The sequence below is a fragment of the Phacochoerus africanus genome, chromosome 7 (assembly GCF_016906955.1).
Source record: "Phacochoerus africanus isolate WHEZ1 chromosome 7, ROS_Pafr_v1, whole genome shotgun sequence".
In the NCBI taxonomy this organism is placed as follows: Eukaryota; Metazoa; Chordata; class Mammalia; order Artiodactyla; family Suidae; genus Phacochoerus; species Phacochoerus africanus.
Window position 1 is genome coordinate 25,143,738 of NC_062550.1, and position 22,280 is coordinate 25,166,017.

Consider the following 22,280-nt stretch of genomic DNA (forward strand, 5'->3'; position numbering starts at 1 on the left):
AGATCAGCCCTTTTCTCCGTTCCACAGCAGAGGATGGCTACCATGGCATGCTTCCTTCTCTGTCTCCCCACAGTCCTACTTGGCCCCCTGTAGCTTTCTCCAGCCCCACTTTCCTTATAGTCTCTTTAGACAAGCAAAGGGTACAGTCCTTTTCATTTAAGCGTTTTACTAGGAATCTGTAGAGGGCAACCGACTAACTGGGAGTAACAAAACAACCAAACAAAACACGTTTGGGGCAGTTAGAAAAGGCCCCAAGAGGTAGAATACTGAAACTCAAACGTTTCAGAACTTTAAAAAAAAGTGTCCGTCTTAGGTGCCATCTAAGCCTGTTGTTGGAACAATAGTGCCATCTTCAGAGGGAGCCGGCCTCTAGACTTGGAAGGCTGTACGTGGATAATTCCACAGAAATCTGGTGCCCAGTTAGTCCCTGCTCCACGCACTCCGGGTCTCCTTCCACACTCGCTCTGCCCCTCCCAGCACCTGAGGACGATCGGACTGGCCAGGCCGGTCCGCCTGCCGCTCCAGGGATCCGAGGAAGGGCGTACCCAGCCTCCCCGCCCTTGATACAATCACCCCCACTCGTCTCTGCTCCACCCTGCCCCGCAGCCTCCAAACCCACGTCCCCGCCGTAGCTCCGCCCCCTTCTCCCTTAGCCCGCCTCCCTCTATTACGGGTTCTCGCTCAGCGCTCTCGGTGGATATGGTTTTTCCGGGAGAGACCACGCTTCCCCTCATGCTCTCCAACGGCTCCGCCTTCCCGCCGGAGCCTGACCCTTCCCAGCGTGCTTGGCGATTCCGGCGTGCGAGGCCCTCGGAGGGCAAGGCCCCAGGGCCTGGCTTAGGGGCGCGAAAGGCAGGCTGGGAATTGTAGTTCACGAGTCCGCGAGGGCAGCTAGAGGCTGGCGGCGGGAGGGACTCGTTATCCCAGCATGCCCTGCGCTTCAGCCCGCGCGCTCGCAGTTTCTCGCTCTCGCCCGCCCGCTCCCTAGCTTGCTCGCGCTTTTGCTCGCGCTCTCCTCGCGGATCGAAGGGGCTCTGGCCATAACCTGTGGTTGGGAAGGGCGACAGAGGCAGCGGCTCAGGAGAAACGAGGCTGCGGTGGTGGTGGTGGGAAGATGTCGGGCGAGGACGAGCAACAGGAGCAGACTATCGCCGAGGACCTGGTCGTTACCAAGTATAAGATGGGGGGCGACATCGCCAACCGTGAGTGCGGCCTCGGGGGTCCGGAGATCGAGGCTGGGAGGGAGAGGCAAGGGGGACGGTGCTGGACGAGCCGGTGAGGGGCTGGAGCGGTGGGGTCATGCAGAGTGGGCTAGTGAGGGGCCCCCGCGGGTCTGCTGGGTTTGGCGTGGTGGGAAGGCTCGTTATCGCGTTTGGGACCTGAGCGGCTAGGCCTGGGCTGGAGTCTGTGAAGATGCAGGCGGGTGGCCGGGAAGAGCGCAGAGCGGGGCCCCGGCTGCCTCCGACCCTAGGCCCTTGGTAAGGAGGCAGGGCGTATGTCCTGCTCTTCATCCTTCTGTCTGGATCTCTGCCTCTGATTTTGGCAGCAGGGAGGCCACCTCGGAAACGAAACGCTCCTCTATTTTGTCGCTGCTCCCTGCCGTCAGGAGCCTAGCCGGCACGTGTTGCCGGGTCCCCAGCGGATCGCCGGCTCCCTTCCTCCGCTACAGTCCCTGACACCAGCTTCCCTACCACGTGCTTTGCTGTAGTCTTTCGTTCTTTACTTCAGCTCCCTCCCTGGAGGGGGCCGCCTTCTACTCTTGGGCCAGCTCAGGGACCGTTGGAGGGTACCCCTGGAGAAGCCCTAACATAACTCTTGGAGACGTATCTGGTTGTTCTTGAAGTTATCATCTCCAATCTGCGCAGATAGCTTTAGTTAGTTGTCAAATTTGATTGCTCTCAGGAGTTTGACAGCTCTAGGAGTGTTTTGAGGTTCTTTTCACCCCAACCAGGCAAACCTGTGTAGAGCACTGGTAAAGGGGAGACTGACTTTAGGATCTCGGAAGTCATCCTTATGGGGGCTCGCTCAGACTTCTCAGCAGCTGCCTGCCACTCTAGGCAGATGTCTCACTTTCTCTTTTCTCTCTTTGCGATTTAAAACCCAGTTAGGGGACAGAAGATGCTTGTCTTTGGGCTTTTAAATGGTTTTGACAGTAAAGATAGGTATTTAGGATGCCTTTGATCCTATGGCTGAAAACCTGAGTTTTTCAAACTTCCAAAAAATCCCCAAAACTTGGATCACAAAAATCAAACCTATAGTTCACTTTGGGCCTTGGAGAGGATATCCAGTGAACAGAACAATGCTTTATTTCATAATGGACATTTAGTGGTTTGAAAACAGAAAAACTTTTTTTTCCTCTTGCAGTTTATAACTTCTGAGGCACTTGGGATTCCAGATACCAGTTGGAAACTCTTTTGGGTCACATACCTCATTGAGATCTGCTAAAAGCTATAAGCCCAAGCTTGCTGAAGCCCAGAGACCTTAGGTTAAGTCTCCTTGACTTGTTATATAAAGAAATAAGTCTACATATTGAGATTACTAACACTTAATTGGGGTGTCTGGGAAGGGAAGAAGGTAGCATTTAACAAAGCTTCAGGTCAGCAATTCTATGTCTGCCCTCCTGTTGTCCCTGACGCCTATAAATTTCCCCCAGTCTGCTTTGCCAGTGTGTTGGATACCTTGCTGAGAACCTCCTTGAAGTTCATAACTCTGTCCTGCACACTTCAGCTATCATCTTGGGAAAGTCTGCCTTGCCTAGGGAGACAGACAGTGCGTACAGTGTCACCAGTTGTCACAATATATAAGGAAGTGTTGGCTCTTTTTAGGAAAGGAAGGTAGCAATTTAGAGATGGATAGGTAAGTACATTCCAAGAGGCACAACTTTTTTTTTTTGTCTTTTTGCCTTTTCCAGGGCCACTCCCTCGGCATATGGAGATTCCCAGGCTAGGGGGTCGAATCAGAGCTGTAGCCACCGGCCTACACCAGGGCCACAGCAATGTGGGATCCGAGCTGCGTCTGCAACCTACACCGCAGCTCACGGCAACGCCAGATCCTTAGCCCACTGAGCAAGGGCAGGGATTGAACCCGCAACCTCATGGTTCCTAGTCGGATTCGTTAACCACTGCGCCACCATGGGAACTCCCAAGAGGCACAACTTGTTCCCTCTTTCATCCTTAAAGCAATGGCACCAGGAAATGTTTAGCTTTGAGGTATTGCTTGGATGGTAACTTAGACAACACTTGCAGGACTGATCCAATGGGATTCTGTTCCCAGGGGTACTTCGGTCTTTGGTGGAAGCTTCCTGTTCAGGTGTGTCGGTACTGAGCCTGTGCGAGAAAGGGGATGCCATGATAATGGAAGAGACAGGGAAAATTTTCAAGAAAGAAAAAGAAATGAAGAAAGGTAAAAATAATCCCCCACTAATTTCCTGCATTTGACCCTCATTCAGTCCTGTTTGTTTTATTATAATGATGCACCCACAACTCCAGCACTGGTTGAGATATTTGGAATGATAAGGGGGATTCAAACAGTTTCCCATCTAATCCAAACTGATTAAACTTAGGCAAGACCCTGATGAAAATTCTTTCATCTTTTTGAGGGGCAGCAGGCCTCTAAGAGAGCACGCAAGGCAATAAGGCTGATTGTCTCTTTACAGGTATTGCCTTTCCCACCAGCATTTCAGTAAATAACTGTGTATGTCACTTCTCCCCTTTGAAGAGCGACCAGGACTATATTCTCAAGGAAGGTGACTTGGTAAAAATGTAAGCTTAAGCCATTTCAGAGCACTTGTCTTTGTCCTAAGCATTCACAGTAGTGCCGGTTGCTAATGCTCTACTCTGCTCTTGTCTTTCAGTGACCTTGGGGTCCACGTGGATGGCTTCATCGCTAATGTGGCTCACACTTTTGTGGTTGATGTAGCTCTGGTAAGTGAACTGCTTCTCTCCTGACCACTGGCTGCCCTTACGTAATGGGTACATAGATATTACCTGAATGACCAGCTGAGTTAAAGACTGGTTCAGGAAGGCACTGACTGCATTTCCTTATCTACAGGGAACCCAAGTAACAGGGCGGAAAGCAGATGTCATTAAGGCAGCTCACCTTTGTGCTGAGGCTGCCCTACGCCTTGTTAAACCTGGAAACCAGGTAAGTTGTTTTAGTCCAATTCCAAAGGCTGATAGAGCCAGGGGTGCATGAGGCATCTGCATGTAGCTATTCTGTATTGAACTGCCAACTTCTCTTACAGCATCCTTCTAAAACAAACTTTTTTTTTTTTTTTTTTTGCTTTTTAGGACCGCATCCGTGGCATATGGAGTTTATATATTCCCAGGCTAGGGGTCCAATCGGAGCTGTAGCCGCCGGCCTATGCCACAGCTCACAGCAACACCGGATCCTCAATCCACTGAGCGAGGCCAGGGACCAAACCCACAACTTCATGGTTCCTAGTTGGATTCGTTTCTGCTGCACCACGATGGGAACTCCCCAACAACTTTTTTTAAAATCAGCTACATTTTAGGTTGGGATTTCTAAAAGAGAAGAGGCAGGAACTAAAGAGCTTAATACCAAACAATTAACTCTGAGTGCCTGCCTTAGACGGATGCATGGTTTCATGCTGGGTGTAAGGGGACTTGTGGCCCCTTCCTCATGGAGCCCATAGAGATCCTTCTCTTTTCATGTTTTGGTTGTGCATCTTTCCCCCAAATAATTCGAGATTGATAGCATACAATAAAACATATGTAGAAACTCAATTTTAGAAGCTCATAAAACAAGAGTCATGATAGTATCAATAAACCAGTGGCAAAGAGAGGCCGGAGGCCCTTGCGTGACAATATTAGGAAGCTCAGGGATCACCCTTCTCATGAATTTGGTGTGTTACCAGTGGAGACGTTTCTCTAACACTTACACTTCCAGAGACCTATTTAATACTTAGAGCATCCTCTTTCTTTTTTTCTCTTTTTGTTGCTCCTTTTCTATGCTCTTGTTTGTTTTTGGCACGTTTCATCGATTTGTCCCCATTGTTACTTAATTGCATCATTTGAACTTAAATCTCTGTTGTAGCTTTCCTATAATGATACCTAATTCATAGAGCTGTTATAGAGCACTTTGAACGGTGCCTTCCACATAGTGAATGTTGTGTTAGCTATGATTTTACACATTATTTCCTCATCTGTCTGTAAAATGGAAAAAATTTAACTTATCCCTCATTCTCACAGGGTTGTGAGTACTGAGATGATCCACATAAAGTGATTATCGCAGTATCTGGCGTATAGTTTAATAATAGCTGTGATTGCTAATTTACTTTTCTTTTGAATGGTAGTTTAGGTGAGGATCAGATCATATTTGAAAGAGATAAGAAGGGGAAAATAAGAGTTAGGTAGGTTAAAATGCCATGCCTAATGGACTAACCACCGGACTATTGTCAGAAAACCTAGGTTTATACCAGATTCTTTCAGTTAACTGGTTGAACCCTGGGCAAGTCATTTAGCCTTTCTGAACATCAGTTTCCTCTAGGTTGTGATATAGACCTGCTCTGTTCATCTTCCAGGATTGTTGTCTAAGTAGACCATCTTCGTGAAAGCGCTTTGTAAAATGGTACGCAAATGTGATTTCGGAGTTCCCATCGTGGCGCAGTGGTTAATGAATCCGACTAGGAACCATGAGGTTGTGGGTTCGATCCCTGCCCTTGCTCAGTGGGTTAACGATCCGGCGTTGCCGTGAGCTGTGGTGTAGGTTGCAGACGCGGCTCAGATCCCACGTTGCTGTGGCTCTGGCATAGGCCGGTGGCTACAGCTCCGATTCAACCCCTAGCCTGGGAACCTCCTTATGCCGCAGGAGCAGCCCAAGAAATAGCAAAAAGACAAAAAAAAAAAAAGAAAATGTGATTTCTAGGTTGTAGGGCTATGAAATGGAAAACCAATGAGAACTGTATTTTTTTGTTGTTGTATTGTCTTTTTAGGGCTGCACCCACAACATATGGAGATTCCCAGGCTAAGGGTTGAATCAGAGCTGTAGCCGCCGGCCTTCGCCATAGCCACAGCCACGTCAGATGCACGCCTCGTCTGCGACCTACACCACAGCTCACGACAGTGCTGGATCCTTAACCCCCTGAGTGAGGCCAGGGATCGAACCTGCACCCTCATGGATGCTCATCAGATTTGTTTCTTCTGAGCCACAACAGGAACTCCTGAGAATTGTATCTTCTGGAGGGTATCAGAACCCCATTCTTTTATGCTTCTTATTTTCATGACATCTTATCAGCTCCAGTATCTTACCTTTTACTTGATCTTGTACTTCTAGAACACACAAGTGACAGAAGCCTGGAACAAAGTTGCCCACTCATTTAATTGCACACCCATAGAAGGTGAGACCTCAGATAGCAGGGTTGGAGGGTGTCTAGGTAGTTTAACAGACTTAAAAGACTTTTGCTCCCTTGAGGATCCATCCTGGCTCTGTTGTTACAAGCCAAGCCCAAAACCTCGGTGCCCTGGGCTCTCATTGCCTGGCCCACGGTTCTCCTTGGGTGGGTGGATGGGTTGGAAACCTTTTTTGATTCTAGATGGGTGGTACCATAGGCCCTGTCTATCCACAGGTATGCTGTCACACCAGTTAAAGCAGCACGTCATCGATGGAGAGAAAACCATTATCCAGAATCCCACAGACCAGCAGAAGTAGGTGCCCATCCTGTCCCTTACCTTCTGCCATACTGAAGTAGGCAGGAATGCCTTCCGTACTCCAGGCTGATCTTTAATCTTGTCCACCTTCTACTCTAAGCTCCAGGAACTGTGTATTGCTCTTTACGGTTCCCTTTCGGTTCCTTTTAGGAAGGACCATGAGAAAGCTGAATTTGAGGTACATGAAGTCTATGCTGTGGATGTTCTCGTCAGCTCAGGAGAGGGCAAGGTGAGGAGTGTTGACTGGAGCTAGCAAAGAGGGCTGGCTGAGGGTGTGTTCCCAGAGTACCAGACCAAAATGTGATCTCACTTTTCTAGGCCAAGGATGCAGGACAAAGAACCACCATTTACAAACGAGACCCTTCTAAGCAGTACGGCCTGAAAATGAAAACTTCACGTGCCTTCTTCAGTGAGGTCGAAAGACGTTTCGATGCCATGCCTTTTACTTTAAGGTACAACTACACTTAGCAAGGACAAGGCTTGGACCTGGGGTGAAGCATGGCCCACACACCCAGGGACACTCTCTCTTCCCCAGCCCGCCCTCCCTCTCCCCTCCTGCCTAGACTTGTAGCTCCAGCCTGCGCATGTGCGTCTCCCCCTCTCCTAGAAGGCAGTATGAAAAAGCAGTCCTACTACGCCTTTCTGCCTGAGGATAGGAGTTATTTTAAAACATGAGCAGAATGGGAGGTTAAGGGTACCTGACCTTGTCTTTCTCTCCCCAGAGCATTTGAAGATGAGAAGAAGGCCCGAATGGGTGTGGTGGAGTGCGCCAAACATGAACTGCTCCAACCATTTAATGTTCTCTATGAGAAGGAGGGTGAGTCCCAAGAAGAGAGTTGCACTGTGGAGCCCCTGATTGTGGTCCCCTCCTTCCTCTGGCTCCTCAAAAGACTGTGACATGGGAATGTTTTATCAAAACACTTTCTTTCTCTCACAGGTGAATTTGTCGCCCAGTTTAAATTCACAGTTCTACTCATGCCCAATGGCCCCATGCGGATAACCAGTGGTCCCTTTGAGCCCGACCTTTACAAGTCCGAGATGGAGGTCCAGGATGCAGAGCTCAAGGTTAGTGGGGGGTGGAAAGAGGCAAGTATGTGGCACTTGGCCTGGGAGTAAGGACTAGGTGACAGGAAAGTCCTGAAGAGCTACAGTGCTGAGAGTAGCCCTTGGGAAAATTTGTTTTCCTTCTTCCTCCTATTTTCCAGGCCCTCCTCCAGAGTTCTGCAAGTCGGAAAACCCAGAAAAAGAAAAAAAAGAAGGTTTGTTATGATCCTCCCTCTCTGGCAGGGTGAACCTGATCCCTCTTGATTCCACCTTCCAGGGTCGTGTGGGTGTAGAGATTTCTGTATGTTCTTTATTTCCCCCCTTCTCAGCCCTGGCCTAGAGAATTAGGCTATTTTTATCCTTGGTCCCCCAGGCTCTACCCCAGGTTGTTGGAAACTGACACATCTCCCTCTCCTTTCCATGAATATAGGCCTCTAAGACTGCAGAGAATGCCACCAGTGGGGAAACTTTAGAAGAGAATGAAGCTGGGGACTGAGGTGGGTCCCATCTCCCCAGCTTGCTACTCCTGCCTCATCCCCTTCCCACCACACCCCAGGCTCTGTGAAGTGCAGTTCGTCTTCTCCACCCAGGACCGCCAGCAGAGCGGGGTCTCCCTGTCCTCCTCCCAGCCCCCAGCCCAGCCCCCTTCCAACAACAACCAGCTCCAACTGACTCTGGTCTTGGGAGGCCAGGCTTCCCAGCCACCGAAGACTACTTTAAATAGAAAAGAGAAATTGAATAATAAAATCAGGAGTCAAAATCCATCGTCTTCAAGCCCCTCTTTCTAGCCTTTTTTTACTGTTCTCTGCTTGGTCGAGGTTTATGGCCCTACAACAGAACGGGGAGGAGGCTAAAGTAGCCACCACCACCAAAAACAGCTGAAATGTTTTTATACCACTCCAACGGCAACATTTTCCCATCTGTTGGGCCTTGTTCCTCTCTTTTCCCACTCTTCCCACGTATTTTATCAGGCCTCAAAATAGAGAAGGAGCTATTCTTCAAATTTGTTTTCCTTCACATGTGGCAGATTCCTTTTATGATCCAGGCTATCTAGTCAGGCCCCTCCTGTTTTTAGGAGCTGGAGCCTGCATTTATTTGCCAAGGGATTCTCATCTAGCAAATGGATCCTCATTTGTAAATCTTTGTAGTCAATTTTATTCTGCAGGACTCCCCCCCCCCACTTCCACAAAGCTGTAAAGAAGTAATCCATCTCAACCTTGTCCCATCTCTTTGGAGTCAGCAGAGTTCTTCCCTTGCTCCATGTTAGAAGCCTGAGCTGGAAGCTCAATTGTGGTTTTGTTCCCTGTTTGAAATATATTGACCTCCCTTCCTTGAAAGAAAGACCAGGAACCAGAAGAGCAGACTGACTGAAGAGACAAAACTCCTGGCTTTCTGAAGCTGTGGACTCAGATTGGATGAATTGTTAGGGGTTTGGAGACAAAGGTGATGAATTGCAGTACCTCTGGCATGCTGTCCCAGGGAACTAGGGCTCCTGCTAACTTATGAGGTTTTTAAACATTGAAAATGACATGGCATTAAAATAAATTTGGATTTGCTCATAATCTGTGTCTCTATGATGCTTATTTGATGGAGGTGGGGGAGTGAGTTGAAAGGATCATTTGAAACCAGTTTTCTACAGCCATATTCTACCTTTCTTTAAAAAAAAAAAAAAATCCTAAATTCTGGTTTCTGCAAATTCAGAGTAAATTTTATAATGGGAGTTTAGTTTTCTAAAGTAAAAACATAGCCTTTGCTTGCTGCTGACACTTTATTCAGGACACTTAATGTTTACTGCAAAAAAAAAAAAAAAAAAAGAGCACTTGGGAGTTCTCTTGTGGCACAGTGGGTAAGGAGCCGGCATCACTGCAGCGACTTGAGTTGTTGCTGTGGCACAGTTTCCATCCCTGGCAAGGGAACTTTCCACATGCCACAGGTGCAGCCAGAAAGAAAAAAATAATAACTATGCAAGTGTTTTTTCTTGACTTAGGAAGCCAGGAAGAATGCCTTTAGAATTAGGCAATTTTTCAGGGCCAGTCTGAGATTGGGTGGCAATTTATTAGAGCATCTTACACTGGAGGCATTGCGGATTTGAAGATACTATAATAAAACCATACAGAGCTTATAGACTAGAAAGCAACAGGTGAAATCATAGTGGACTTGATACAAAGTAATTCTGCTGGTGTTTTGTTTGTTTGTTTTGTTTTTCTTCCCATTTTTGGCTGCCCCAGGGCATGCGGAGTTCCTGGGCCAGGGATCAGATCGAAGCTGCACTATAGACCTAAGACCTAAGCCACAGCCACTGTAGCTCAGGATCCTTTATCCCTTGTGCTGGGCCAGGGGTTGAATCTGCATCCCAGCTCTCCCAAGATGCCACCAATCCCACTGCGCCACAGAGGAAACTTTTTTTTTTTAAATGCATGCACCAGCGGCATATATAAATTCCTGGGCCAGGGATTGATTCCAAGCCACAGCTGCAGCAATTCTGGATCCTTTAATCCTCACCCAGGGATGGAACCTGGATCTTTGCAGCAACCTGATCTGCTGTTGAATTCTTTTTTTTTTTTTTGTCTTTTTGTCTTTTTGCCTTTTCTAGGACCGCTCCCGCGGCATATGGAGGTTCCTAGGCTAGGGGTCTAATCGGAGCTGTAGCTGCCAGCCTACGCCAGGGCCACAGCAACGCAGGATCCGAGCCGCGTCTGCGACCTACACCATAGCTCGCGGCAACGCCGGAACCTTTACCCACTGAGCAAGGGCAGGGATCGAACCCGCAACCTCATGGTTACTAATCGGATTTGTTAACCACTGCACCACGACGGGAACTCCCGCTGTTGGATTCTTAACCCACTGCACCGGGGCAGGAACTCTTAGGGTTTTTATTTTTGTTTTCAAAACTTATTCCATTCTAGGAGCTCCCCTGGTGGTGCAGTGGGATAAGGATCTGGCGTTGTTACTGCAGTGGCCAGCATTCCAATCCTGGCCCAGGAACTTCAACTTTTGCATGCAGTGGGCGGGGCCAAAAGACCAAAAACTTACATTCTGATGGAGATAATACTAAAACCACCTAAGCACTTGGAACAAGGGTCCTAAATTTAGATTTTTTTTTTTCCAGAGCTAAAAAGGGGAAAGGTTATAAAAGGAAACCACTAAAAAAAAAAGGATTATAATAAGCCTTTACTGTATTTTACAGTGAATAAGGCGAAGTCTGCATGATTAAAGGTTCCCTTTCATCCTAACTCAAGTTTCCTGTAGCCAAATCTTTGTGAGTCTTTTTCTGGGTGCTTCTGACCTAATCATCCGAGGAGACTGGCAAGTTATCTTACCATCAAATACCATTCTTGTCCTAAAGAAATGTCTAGCCGATCCTAGCTTCCCTTCTGTTCTTTGATTTGATCTTCACGTTGTGTAGAGGCAGAATCACTTAAGTATATTCTAAGCCAGATGCTTTGTGGCCAGGAATCTAGTGACATTCTGCCTCAGGCGTTGGAGTTGGCTAGAAAAAGAGTTGATCTATCTTAAATAGTGCCAAAGGTCTCTGTAGTATGACAAGCTTTCTCGACTCCCCACTTTACATCCTTCCACGTTCTGGAATCTTAGAATCTCCCTGCAGCAACTTAGGTTCAGAACATAAGGCAAACCAGTTTTTGTAGACTCTGCATCTATCCACGGTAAAATGGAGGGTGTCGCCGGGAAACTGCAACTCCCATGAAGCAATGAGAGGGAAGACGGAAGTCACTAACCTTCGCTCTTCTGCACTTCTGGGTCTCTTACTGGAAATACATGCTCATATTTAAATAATATAGTATCCTTATAATAAAACCTGGGGAAGGGAAATTTTGTGACTCACACTCAAAATAGTCTATTTTCCAAGAGAACTGTCCTAACTCAAACACTTATCACGAACCCAAAGGGCCAAAAGCTATTGTTATTACTCTCCCGCAGCCCCGCCCCTGGGGGCAGGGCGAGACCACGGAAGTGACGACACCGAGCATTCCATTAAATATCCGTAGGCGGGCCCCTAGCGCTCTCTCGGCCTTAACGCCATCTTCTGAGGTGAGTCTCGGTTTGGGCTCTCTCCGGTTCCGATTACAATCCGTAAACATCTGATCTCTGCGCTTGCCATCATTACAGCGAACTAACTGTAGACTTTTTTTCTTTACCCGTAGAAACCTCCGCGCCATGAGAGCGAAGGTAAGCAGTCCCCGTTAGTGAGCTGAGGCTCTAAGAATTGGCAGTTGCAGGGGATACCCAGGCAAGGGAAGTCCGCCATCGTTCTCGGATCGCTAGGTTCTCAAGGGTGCCCAAGAGCTGGTGGGACAGGGAGGATAGTTTGGGGAGAAGCAGAAGCTGGGAGTTAAGTGGGGGCGGAGAGCGGGAATAGGATAGCGCATGCGGGATTGGGGTTTTACAGCGGGGATCCGGGTGGGAGTCCAAGTTGTTGATGTGATTACTGCGACTAAGTCCTCCTAAGTGGTTAAACCTGTCTGGTTAAAAATTACACTATTTATATTCCTCCCTAAACTCGTTGCTACAACTAATGATATCTCGTTTTATTCTCTGCTTCTGGTTGTGATCGGTTGACAGTGGAGGAAGAAGCGAATGCGCAGGTATGCTGAGACTGCAAGTACAGGGTGGGGGAACTGGAGCACACCTTGGGCGAAGCTTGGGAGGAACATTTGGTTTAGAAATCTAAAACAGCTTAAGATGAAAACATGAGCATTGACTTGCCAAAACCAGGGATTGGACACAAGAGGATAGAACCGTAGTGTTCGTTGGTTTTACCCACCCCTTGTATGGTATGCACATTTTAGATGGGAGGGAAAGAAGATTGGGTTTGTGGGCAGGAGGTGCATTCTCGTGTCTGGTTTTCAGGCTGAAGCGCAAAAGAAGAAAGATGAGGCAGAGGTCCAAGTAAACTTGTACACCGTGGAAGCCACAGGAGCAGAAACGAGGAAATCCCAGAGGCCAGGGACGTTGGTACAATTTGTTGGACTGCATGCCTTCTGTCTAGAACTTGTCTCAATGGATCTAGAACAACTTTTCGCCGTTCTGATCGCCTGGACCACTCTGAGACCCACCTTGCTCATATCAAAATGGTCCCTTTTGGTTTTTTGCCCTGGACCTGTGACTTTCTGGACTAGTTCTGTTCTCAGTTGTGGCTGAATGTAACACGTGTACAATAAATTATCTGCTGTTTTAGCTGAAGAAAAAAAGTCGTCTTGTCTGTTGATGTGGTTTTTATGGTTCATTGGCTGGGGGTGTTCTGTATGAGTACTCGCTTTAGAGAATATCTACACTGAGTCGGGGGTGCGGGCCCCGCCCCTGGCCGACTGGTTCTGGACCCTGCGAGTTGCTGAAGTGTTGGGTGGCTCTTATTTTCTGGAAAGGGCGTTACACACGTCAGGGACCGCTTTCAAGTTGACTTCGCCGGCGTGTGGGCAAAAGGTTCCTCATCGTCCGAAAGGGCTACATTTGCTACGTCCCGCGTTTGGGGCTCTTTGCTGTGCTGTTGGGTCCGGTTGCCATGGTGACACGCAAAGCCTGCTGGGAACTTCCTGCGGCTAATCGCGCAAGTGCTTCGTGAGCCATAGAGTATAGTTCCGGGTCTGGCGGCTAGAGCGTCATTTCTTCCGCAGGAAGCGGAAGGGCGATAGGGTAGGCGGCTCTTTGTCGAAGCTAGAGGACCGGCAGGCGGCAGCAGCAACTACGGCGGCGGCGGCAGGTGAGGGAGGCGGGAGACTTAGGTGGAGGCCGCGCCCGGAGGGGAGGAGTCGGGGCCGGCCCAGCGGCTGGGCTCGGCCGGGCTACACAAGGCCCCCCAGGACTGAGTTTCCTCTGCCTCACGTCCTAGGGCTGAACCCCTTTTCTGACTGACCCCGCTTTGCGAGCAAACGCCAGCTCCGTGACGTCACAGCCCTGCCCATCCCCTCAGCCTCATGTCACCTGGAGTCCCCCTCCCCGCTTCACTTCGTGCTCCTCTAGTGTCCTGTTCACCTGGTCCCCGGCTGAGCTCTGGCGGTACTGCACAGGAACCTGCCAGACTAGAAGACTTGCTTTGGGAAACTCCTAGGACTTTTCGCAAACTCTGGGGTGTTTCGAAGCGTCATAATCACCGCCCCCAAGTCTAATCTGCCATCCCACTGCACTGTCAGTCGCTGCCCTTGCACGGCTCCCTATTCGGAGTTCTTAACGCCAACCCTAGACCAGGCTACGATCCACGCATCCTCCTTCATCTTGGGGCAGGACGCCCCTCACCCTTTGTTCACTCAGAACTGGTTTTTTTTCAACTCATCCTCCTAGGCTCTCCAAATTTGTTCTGTTCCTTATTATACTCTTCTTACTGATAGCCTCTGCCTTTGACAGGTGAAGTTCAATTTGTACCCTAAGGAAATCTTAGTTCCCAGAGCTCTTGCCATTTGATTAGACTTTATTCTTGTAACCACCCCATAGTCCTCTGTTCTAATCCCTTCTCACACCCAAGTCTCTGTTTTTCTCCTGTTCAGAACCCAGCAGTGATGTGGAGGTGGAGACCCACAGGAGCCCCGGACTTCACCTGAGCTACCTCAGGTATCTAACAATCCTGGGAGAGTTGGGTGGGCAAGAGTATGGTATCTGATTATCTGCTTCTGGTGGGACTTGCAACATGGATCAGGCTTGGATAGGTGCCATTTATTTTTTCCCAGGTCATTTCCTTTTTAGTAGAACTTTGTATCTTCTCTTTTCTCAACCCTTTTTCCTTGGTTATTTTTGTCATTCTGGGACTGTCTCTGTTTGGAGGAAGAGGAGCCTTCTTGTACAGATTCTCTTGCAACTCTGGTCCTTGATAGCATGAGTTCATTTTAGGGTTCATTTTGCCTTTAAGTTAAAATCAAGGTAAAGGACTGAGTGGTTAGGGGCCATCAAGGGCTAAAAAAATTGGAAAGATTCCCCTGCACGCTAGAGGACACGATATGAAGTTCTCCCATTTGAACAGCAGGGGGAGCCTTAACACTGCCTAGGAAAGGCTTAGGAGGTCAGACACGTGGTAGCAGGGACTCCTAGCCTTGTTGGGGGTGGGGGGAAGGGAGGGCTAGAACCAGGGCAGTGGACTGACATTCCTGAGCTCTCTTGGGAAAGAGGAGACTTGAAAAGCTTTTATGGAGTCTATAAATAAAGAGGATCTTTATAGGGTGAGAATGGTGAGGTTTGATGTCAGTGGGATCTTCCCATGGAGGGGTATAGAATGGGGAAAGATACTTGTTCCTATGAAATTAACTCCTTCCTGTTGCCTTGATCCTGCCACACATGGTTTTGTCCTTTTGAGGTCTCTAAGTGGAGATTCTAGCTAGAACTCTAGCCCCTGAAATGGAGGGGTGGGGGCTGACCACCACAGAGTTGAGAATGGTGGTGATCTGGAAGAGAATACCACAGTGTGACAGGTTTAGGGACTGCCCTCAAGCCAGTGATACCCTGTCCCTTTACTCAGGGTTTCCTGGGGTCTAGAGATATTAACACTTTAGAGCCCTCACCACTGAAGAGGGGATGGGGGAGGGTCTGTCGCCAGTATCTCATTATTCACAGCCCTGGTAGCTCAGCAGCTTAAATTATCCACTGTTACCAGTCTCCTCAACCTGTTCAGACACCAACAGCAGTTTTAATTTTGCTTCCACAACTTTAATAAGGTCATTTCAGAAGGAGAAATAAAATCCAGCACTATTCTCTCCCTGCCCCCTCCTTGGTCTAGCATGTTAGTGAGATGAGGTGGCTTCTCCCCAGCTCCCTCCCTCCTCCGTTAGTCAGGCAAGTGTGAATCACTCTGACCCAGACCAGGTGCACAAGGGCCTGGGCGGGACTTCTGACAAGCTAGCCAGTCCAGGCAGAATTCTCATTAGGTTCTCCATCTCCAAAGTCATTGCCCCTCTGGCCTGCCTCTTGCTGGACTGCCTGCCCGATAGTCGGGAAGAGTTTTGTCTCTCTGGAGGACTTTTATTTGACACAGTTCTCCTTTTTCCTAGCAGTCACCAAGGGTGGCAAGAAAAGGAAGAAAGCCCTGAGTTGGGGGGGACCAGGATGCCTGACCGGGACAGCTATGCCAACGGCACTGGGAGCAGCGGTGGAGGCCCTGGAGGCGGTGGCAGCGAGGAGGCCAGTGGGACAGGGGCAGGCAGTGGCGGGGCCAGCTCAGATGCCATCTGTAGAGACTTCCTGAGGAATGTGTGCAAGAGAGGCAAGCGTTGCCGCTATCGCCATCCAGACATGAGTGAGGTGTCCAACTTGGGGGTGAGCAAAAATGAGTTCATCTTCTGCCATGACTTCCAGAACAAGGAGTGCAGCCGTCCAAACTGCCGATTCATCCATGGCTCCAAGGAGGATGAGGATGGCTATAAAAAGACAGGAGAGCTTCCCCCTCGGCTGAGACAGAAAGTGGCAGCCGGCCTGGGTCTTTCACCAGCTGACCTACCAAATGGCAAGGAGGAGGTCCCTATCTGCCGCGACTTTCTCAAGGGTGATTGCCAGAGAGGAGCCAAGTGCAAGTTCCGTCACCTGCAACGGGATTTTGAGTTTGATGCTCGGGGTGGAGGAGGCGCTGGTGGTGGGGGCTCAGCAGGCCCAGTTCCCCCAGGACGACGTCATGATCTCTATGATATCTACGACCTCCCTGACAGGGGCTTTGAGGACCATGAGCCAGGCCCCAAGCGCCGGCGAGGTGGATGCTGCCCCCCAGATGGCCCCCATTTTGAATCATATGAATACAGCCTGGCTCCACCCCGAGGGGTGGAATGCAGACTGCTAGAGGAGGAGAATGCCATGCTCAGGAAGCGGGTAGAGGAGCTTAAGAAGCAGGTCAGCAACCTGCTGGCCACCAACGAGGTACTGCTGGAACAGAATGCCCAGTTCCGCAATCAGGCCAAGGTCATGACCCTGAGCTCTACTGCACCAGCGACTGAGCAGACTCTGGCCCCCACCGTGGGCACTGTTGCCACTTTTAACCACGGCATTGCCCAGACTCACACTACTCTCAGCAGCCAGGCTCTGCAGCCTCGCCCCGTGTCCCAGCAAGAACTGGTGGCCCCTGCTGGAGCTCCAGCTGCTCCTCCAACTAATGCCGCACCTCCTGCTGCTCCCCCACCCCCACCCCCACACTTGAACCCAGAGATCACGCCATTGTCAGCTGCTCTGGCTCAAACAATTGCCCAGGGAATGGCACCCCCACCTGTCTCCATGGCTCCTGTGGCTGTATCTGTGGCTCCTGTGGCCCCTGTGGCTGTGTCGATGGCCCAACCCTTGGCAGGAATCACAATGAGCCACACCACCACTCCCATGGTGACTTACCCCATCGCTTCCCAGAGCATGCGTATCACAGCCATGCCACACTGATGGGGCTAATGGACACTCCCCTGGTATAGCCTCCCAGGGCTGGGGTCGAGGGGCCCGTACCCACTCGCCTAGCCCTCCCCGGCCCTGTCCGAAGGGCTCATTCGCGAACTAGGACAAGAGACTACAAGGAGATTGCTTCTGAGAAGGGGTTGGGTTGGTGTGTTTTCTCTCACCTCCCTTTGACGAGGGTCCTCTTTTCCCATCTTCCTTCAAGCCTCACAGAGGGGGCTTGCATAGGAGTGCAGACTGAAGGCATCAGAGGAAGGACTGGCTGAGGGGCTGTCCTCTGATGGGAATTTGGGGACATACTTGGTCTTGTCCTCTCCCGCACAGCACAGGTTCCAGCACTGGCTTTGGAAGAAAAAAATACCCTGTCCAGAGGGAAAGCCAGGAAAGAATGGGAAGTGGGTGGCCAGGAGAGAAGGCCTGATAGGAGCCCTCAGACAGTTTGGGGCCTAGTTGAGCTGCTCCTGGGCCCGTGGGGAAGGCAGGGACCACAGTACTCCAGCCCAAAGACTAGGGGAGCATTCATTACCTTGGCTTGGCCTGGAAATCCGTAGGGCAGGGCCCACCACGTTCCAAAGAAATAAAAACAAAATTATTTTTAACAAATGGAGGCAGTTTAAACTTGCTTAGATATTCTGTGTGGAAGATGGGAACAGTAAATAGATCTCATGCCAAATGGGATAAAGATCCCACTCTCACATAGCTTGGGTAGGTTGGGCAGAGGCCAGAGAATAAGGGTAGGACCCAGAGCAAAGCCAAGTGGGGCTTTGGGGAAGGTACTTTGTGGGGTAAAAACATTGGAGCCACCAAGTCTAGTTTAAAAATAGTCCCATCTGTTCTGGTTTCTATCTGCATATACTATTCCCAGGTTGCCTTAGTAACCAGGGCTTCTAGGGTCATTTAGGGGGGGCAAGTACTAAGGAGGGTGAATTTGCTGGGAAATGGGAATGGGGTATGTATTGACAGATCCTTCCCTTATTCAAACAGAGCAGGGCAGGTGGCAGTTGCTCCCTGAGTTGTTGACAGCAGTTAATGTCCCTCCTACCCCATCCCTTCCTCAGTTACCAGTGCCTTAAGCCTTCAAGGCTTGAGAGGTGCTGGGAAAGGGAGAGTTCTTCTGGGGACACAAGCTTTAGATTTCATCCGTTTCTTCCCTCTGCCTCCACATAGGACCACAGAGGTTTTTAATCCAATTAAGAGTCAGTAAGGCCAAGGGTCCCAGTAAGCAAACCTCAGTTCCTCCTCAGCGCATGGCTGATGTAGGGGAAACAACTCAGGTGTCCAGGCTAATGGAACAGTGGATTTTGGGGTAGAGAAAGTGATCCTGGGTTCTCACCCCATCATATCTCCTGCTACCTCTTGCTCTCTTGTCTGGTTGATCACTCAGGTTACACCTGGGGTTGGAGATGGTGGGCTAGGTCAAGGCCAGTCATTAAAAAAGGGGGGGTACCTAAAGACTACAAATGGGCAAATACTGAAATGTTTTTTGTGGATTTTAGAAACCACACATTGATAAGCTTAATGTTGATTTTTCTGGCACAGTTCTGGATTATTAAAAGAGATGGTTTATGAGCATTTAGACAAATGTTATCATAAATACCAACATGAGTTTGTCCTAGCCAAATCCCGACAAGCTAACTTTATTATTATTATTTATTTATTTTTGCCAAGTATCTCTAAAGAGGTACATTTGGGAAACTGTAGACATTGTCTGTACTGTATTAACATGCTCCAGCTGAAGACCACCAGAAATATACTTGCAGTTGAACAAGTTGGGCTTAATGTTCATTGCAGTGATGAAGAGAGACTGCCATGCGGAACCATGGTGTGTCTTGCACAAGGGTGTTAGAAAAGACCTATAGGACTTGGACTTCCGTTAAATGAGTTGGCAGAAGGTTCAAGGGAGTGGGACTTCACTCTGGATTGGGTGCTGTCAGGGAAGCAGATAATGCTAAAGTGAAAGCTGAACTGTAATAGGTAATGAAGCAGCAGTCACCCATTAGCTGGGAGAAGGGGATGTCTGCTCTTTTATGGTTTGCACACTGACCTTTTTCGTGCTTAAACAAAATTGTGAAGCGACCTTGTTTTTTTTGCCTCACTTCATCACAGTGTCTGAGTGCCCTTGTCTGATGCTGGTGTTTTGAGGGACTGTTTGTATCCCCAAGGAGAGCACCATTTCCTACCTTCCCAAGTTAGCCCCAACAAGTCCAAAGCCTAGCTGTGTCAAGCCAGTTCCCAGATTTCAGGAGCTGCTTTCCTCTTTCTCATCTGCTAAGTCATTGCAGATAAGACGATTATTATGAGTCGTTTAATAGTAGAGTTTGATTTGGAATCAAAACTGAACATTTGTGCCTCGTGAATGATGATTAGTGCCTTCACGTTAGAGAAATCTCTAGCCTCTAGTGATATACCCCAGGGTTATGTTTTACTTAAAAAGGAAAAAAACGAGTTCGCATCGTGGCGCAGCAGAAACAAATCTGACTAGGAACCAGGAAGTTGCAGGTATGAATCCCTAGTCAGATTCGTTAACCACTGCGCCATGACAGGAACTCCTATTGAGAAGTGTTTGTAACTTGGATTGACCCTCCCCCTAAAAATTGCTTGAACCTGTCTGAGAAACAAATGCAGAAGTCTACATTAGCAATAATTCACAGGAGAACAGCATGGGACTTTCAATTAGTTACAAACATTTAAAATCTTAGTTCTCATATTTCAGTTAATAAATATTAAGAGCCTGCTATGTTTTAGGGACCTTTCTAGAAGTTCCATAAGGATAACAGAACCATAGTTGTTTATTGTAGTAAATATAGCATTTCTACCATGTCTGGGTGGAATTACTTCTAAAGTTTTGTGTGTTCCTCTAAATAGTCCTTAAAGAGGGCCATTGGCAAACCAGTGATGCACCTAAAAAAATTGACAAGAGAAGACTGAGGGTAGAGACCCAATAGATGTCTTCAAATATTTGAAGGGATACCTGTCATGCTGCACAGGAAATAAGCAGTTCTAGGAAGACAGCCAGCGTATGAGTACTTAACAGAAACCAAGGCACTGTGCTAAGCTTTTTACATGCAATATTTCATTGACACAACAGGTATTATTATAACCATTTTGCAGAGGAGAAAGACTTAAAGGGTAATCAACCCAGTGTTCTGCAACTAGTAAGGAACGGAGCCAGGAATCTGTTCAGGCAGTCTGACTCCAGACTTGGCATTCAGAAATTTCTAATGATGGATCCAACAGTGGGACCACTACTTTGCAGTAACTTGCAAGGAATAACACAGAGGAAGTTTCCTCAAATCCTGTTGCCCCTTCCATCTTGGAGAGTAGGTTGGGACCAGATTACCACACCCAACCTTAGAAGGCAACTTTAGTTTACATGTAAATGCAGGTTGCAAATCCAGGAAGTCTCAATGCTCCCTGACATTTCCTCTAACAAGTGGCCATCCTTTTTCCTGTTACCTACTTACTGCTTATCACCACCAGGTGGCACCTGGGCAGCAGAATTGTCCATGGGCGGGGACCCACCCTGTTTACTTCTGGTGCCTGCATTGCAGCTGCCGATTCTGTGGCTCCTGGGCACCAGCTGGGAAGAGACCTTCCTGGGGATGAGCTTTTCTCCTCCATATACTGCCTTCAGTAGGAGGTTCTGATCTAGATAGGATGAGAAAGGGGAAACATGTGGAAAGGAACCTCCATGGTCACCCTCTCCATCCCTCAGCCTAAGGGATCCTTTCCCCATACTCTAGTGTTTGGCAAATTTCAGTTTATAGAAAGGTTTTGCTCTGGGGAAGTTCATCTCTTTTCCTGCTGTAGTTCTGGTTGATCAGTTTGTGAGCAGATGACTCTTACCTCCTCCAAACTCCTTGAACTCTTTTTCTCCCTGCTCACCTCTGAGAATATGGAGGACATAGGAGGCAGATAGAAAATTGTTCCTTGTACAGTTCTGCAAACTGAAAAAAGGCAGTTTAGATACTGTTAGTTTCAGGAGAGAAAGGGAAGTGAGAAATTTTAAGATTAAGGGAGGAAGCCTGGTCAGGGATAGGTTATAAACAGTTTTGATGAAACACACCCTGACTAAATCTTTGCCCTGCAGAGCCAGATAAAATCTAATAGCTGCAGATCAAACAGTTAATACAAGGCACACATGTATTGCATTAAAAGGTAATTATCTATGACCCATCTGTCCCTTCTGGGCTTCCAATCAGTCCAGTTTCTAAGTGCCTGGACAACATTCCACCTCTAAGTCCAGTTAACTATTGTGACTAGTCCTCATTAATGTACCTTGCATTTTGTCCTTCCTAAACCTGCAGTGCAATGTAGAATTTAGTTCTACATCTGACTGTGTTCTAAACCTTCCTTATAACTCAGGCAAATGAGAAACAGGATTGTCTCATTACCCTTGATTTCCCATTTTATTGGTTTTTTTTTTTATTTTTTGGGTTTTTTGGGTTTTTTTTTTTTTTTTTTTTTTGTCTTTTTAGGGCTGCACCTGTGGCATATGGCGGTTCCCAGGCTAGGAGTCAAGTTGGAGCTGTAGCTGCCAGCCTGCACCACAGCCGGGAGGGATCTGAGTCACGTCTGAGAACTACAGCACAGCTCACGGCAATGCGGGATCCTTAACCCACTGAGCAAGACCAGGGATCAGATAGGCAACCTCATGGTTACTAGTCGAGTTTGTTAACCACTGAGCCACGACTGGAACTCCGGATTTCCCACTTCAGTGTCCTAGCCGTTGTCAAGGGTCAGGAAATTCTTGGAAAATGTAATCGTTTCTGCTGCAGCTGAGCCCCCTCGCCCCCCACCAGCCAATTTAATTTTAATCTTTAAAACAGAGATGACTAACTCTTGGAGATAGAATGAACTAAAGAGATTCCTAAAGGAAAATAAATCTTCACTTCCTATTCACTCCCTTTTTTTTTTTTCCCTTCTGTTGCCTGAAGGCTGGATTATCTCAACCCTTAATTCTCCAATTCTCGTTTTCTCCAGTCTGTCGCTGCAACCCATAGACCAGGTAGAGGACTGGGAACGGGATAGACACAGGATCAGTCATCAACACTTTCATTCCAAATAGGGTAATTTCCTTTCCTTTTGTAAGGACAGCGAGGAAAAAAAAAAAAAAAAGGAAGGATAAGGAATGTGCTTAAAGTATGAAAACTAGGGAAAGCTGACAAATGAACATGTAGGATTTCCAGGCCAAATCCTGCCCAA

The 22,280-nt window shown here is 48.3% G+C and overlaps 3 protein-coding genes and 1 long non-coding RNA gene across 8 annotated transcripts; 3 read left to right on the top strand and 1 right to left on the bottom strand.

Moving 5' to 3' along the window:
• The first annotated feature begins 871 nt into the window (after positions 1 to 871).
• PA2G4 (proliferation-associated 2G4) lies at positions 872 to 9,274 on the top strand. 2 transcript variants are annotated; one of them, XM_047786895.1, is made up of 14 exons: positions 939 to 1,202; positions 2,365 to 2,485; positions 3,274 to 3,402; positions 3,656 to 3,761; positions 3,854 to 3,923; positions 4,051 to 4,143; positions 6,295 to 6,358; positions 6,587 to 6,665; positions 6,819 to 6,897; positions 6,987 to 7,120; positions 7,391 to 7,485; positions 7,606 to 7,733; positions 7,874 to 7,927; positions 8,143 to 9,274. In XM_047786895.1, the coding sequence occupies exons 3-14, from the start codon at positions 3,348 to 3,350 to the stop codon at positions 8,206 to 8,208; spliced, it is 1,023 nt and encodes a 340-aa protein (XP_047642851.1). In that variant the 5' UTR covers positions 939 to 1,202; positions 2,365 to 2,485; positions 3,274 to 3,347; the 3' UTR covers positions 8,209 to 9,274. The 2 variants fall into 2 exon arrangements, with proteins under 2 accessions (XP_047642849.1, XP_047642851.1); XM_047786893.1 differs by lacking the exon at positions 2,365 to 2,485 and having other exon boundaries at positions 872 to 1,202.
• Positions 9,275 to 11,382: 2,108 nt separating this feature from the next.
• Positions 11,383 to 12,925, top strand: LOC125130384 (uncharacterized). The gene is made up of 5 exons (XM_047785745.1): positions 11,383 to 11,391; positions 11,652 to 11,762; positions 11,876 to 11,900; positions 12,294 to 12,316; positions 12,582 to 12,925. Exons 1-5 carry the CDS (start codon positions 11,383 to 11,385, stop codon positions 12,870 to 12,872), a joined length of 459 nt encoding a protein of 152 aa, XP_047641701.1. The 3' UTR covers positions 12,873 to 12,925.
• A 245-nt stretch (positions 12,926 to 13,170) lies between these two features.
• ZC3H10 (zinc finger CCCH-type containing 10) lies at positions 13,171 to 17,678 on the top strand. 3 transcript variants are annotated; one of them, XM_047786896.1, is made up of 3 exons: positions 13,171 to 13,431; positions 14,213 to 14,276; positions 15,704 to 17,678. In XM_047786896.1, exon 3 carries the CDS (start codon positions 15,759 to 15,761, stop codon positions 17,064 to 17,066), a length of 1,308 nt encoding a protein of 435 aa, XP_047642852.1. In that variant the 5' UTR covers positions 13,171 to 13,431; positions 14,213 to 14,276; positions 15,704 to 15,758; the 3' UTR covers positions 17,067 to 17,678. The 3 variants fall into 3 exon arrangements, with proteins under 3 accessions (XP_047642852.1, XP_047642853.1, XP_047642854.1); XM_047786897.1 differs by having other exon boundaries at positions 15,707 to 17,678; XM_047786898.1 differs by lacking the exon at positions 13,171 to 13,431 and adding an exon at positions 13,453 to 14,072.
• LOC125130942 (uncharacterized) lies at positions 16,119 to 21,496 on the bottom strand. 2 transcript variants are annotated; one of them, XR_007135835.1, is made up of 3 exons: positions 20,961 to 21,496; positions 17,240 to 20,723; positions 16,119 to 16,232 (listed from the first exon to the last, which is right to left on the bottom strand). It is a non-coding gene; the product is annotated as an uncharacterized LOC125130942 (long non-coding RNA). The 2 variants fall into 2 exon arrangements; XR_007135834.1 differs by having other exon boundaries at positions 20,922 to 21,496.
• Positions 21,497 to 22,280: the final 784 nt, after the last annotated feature.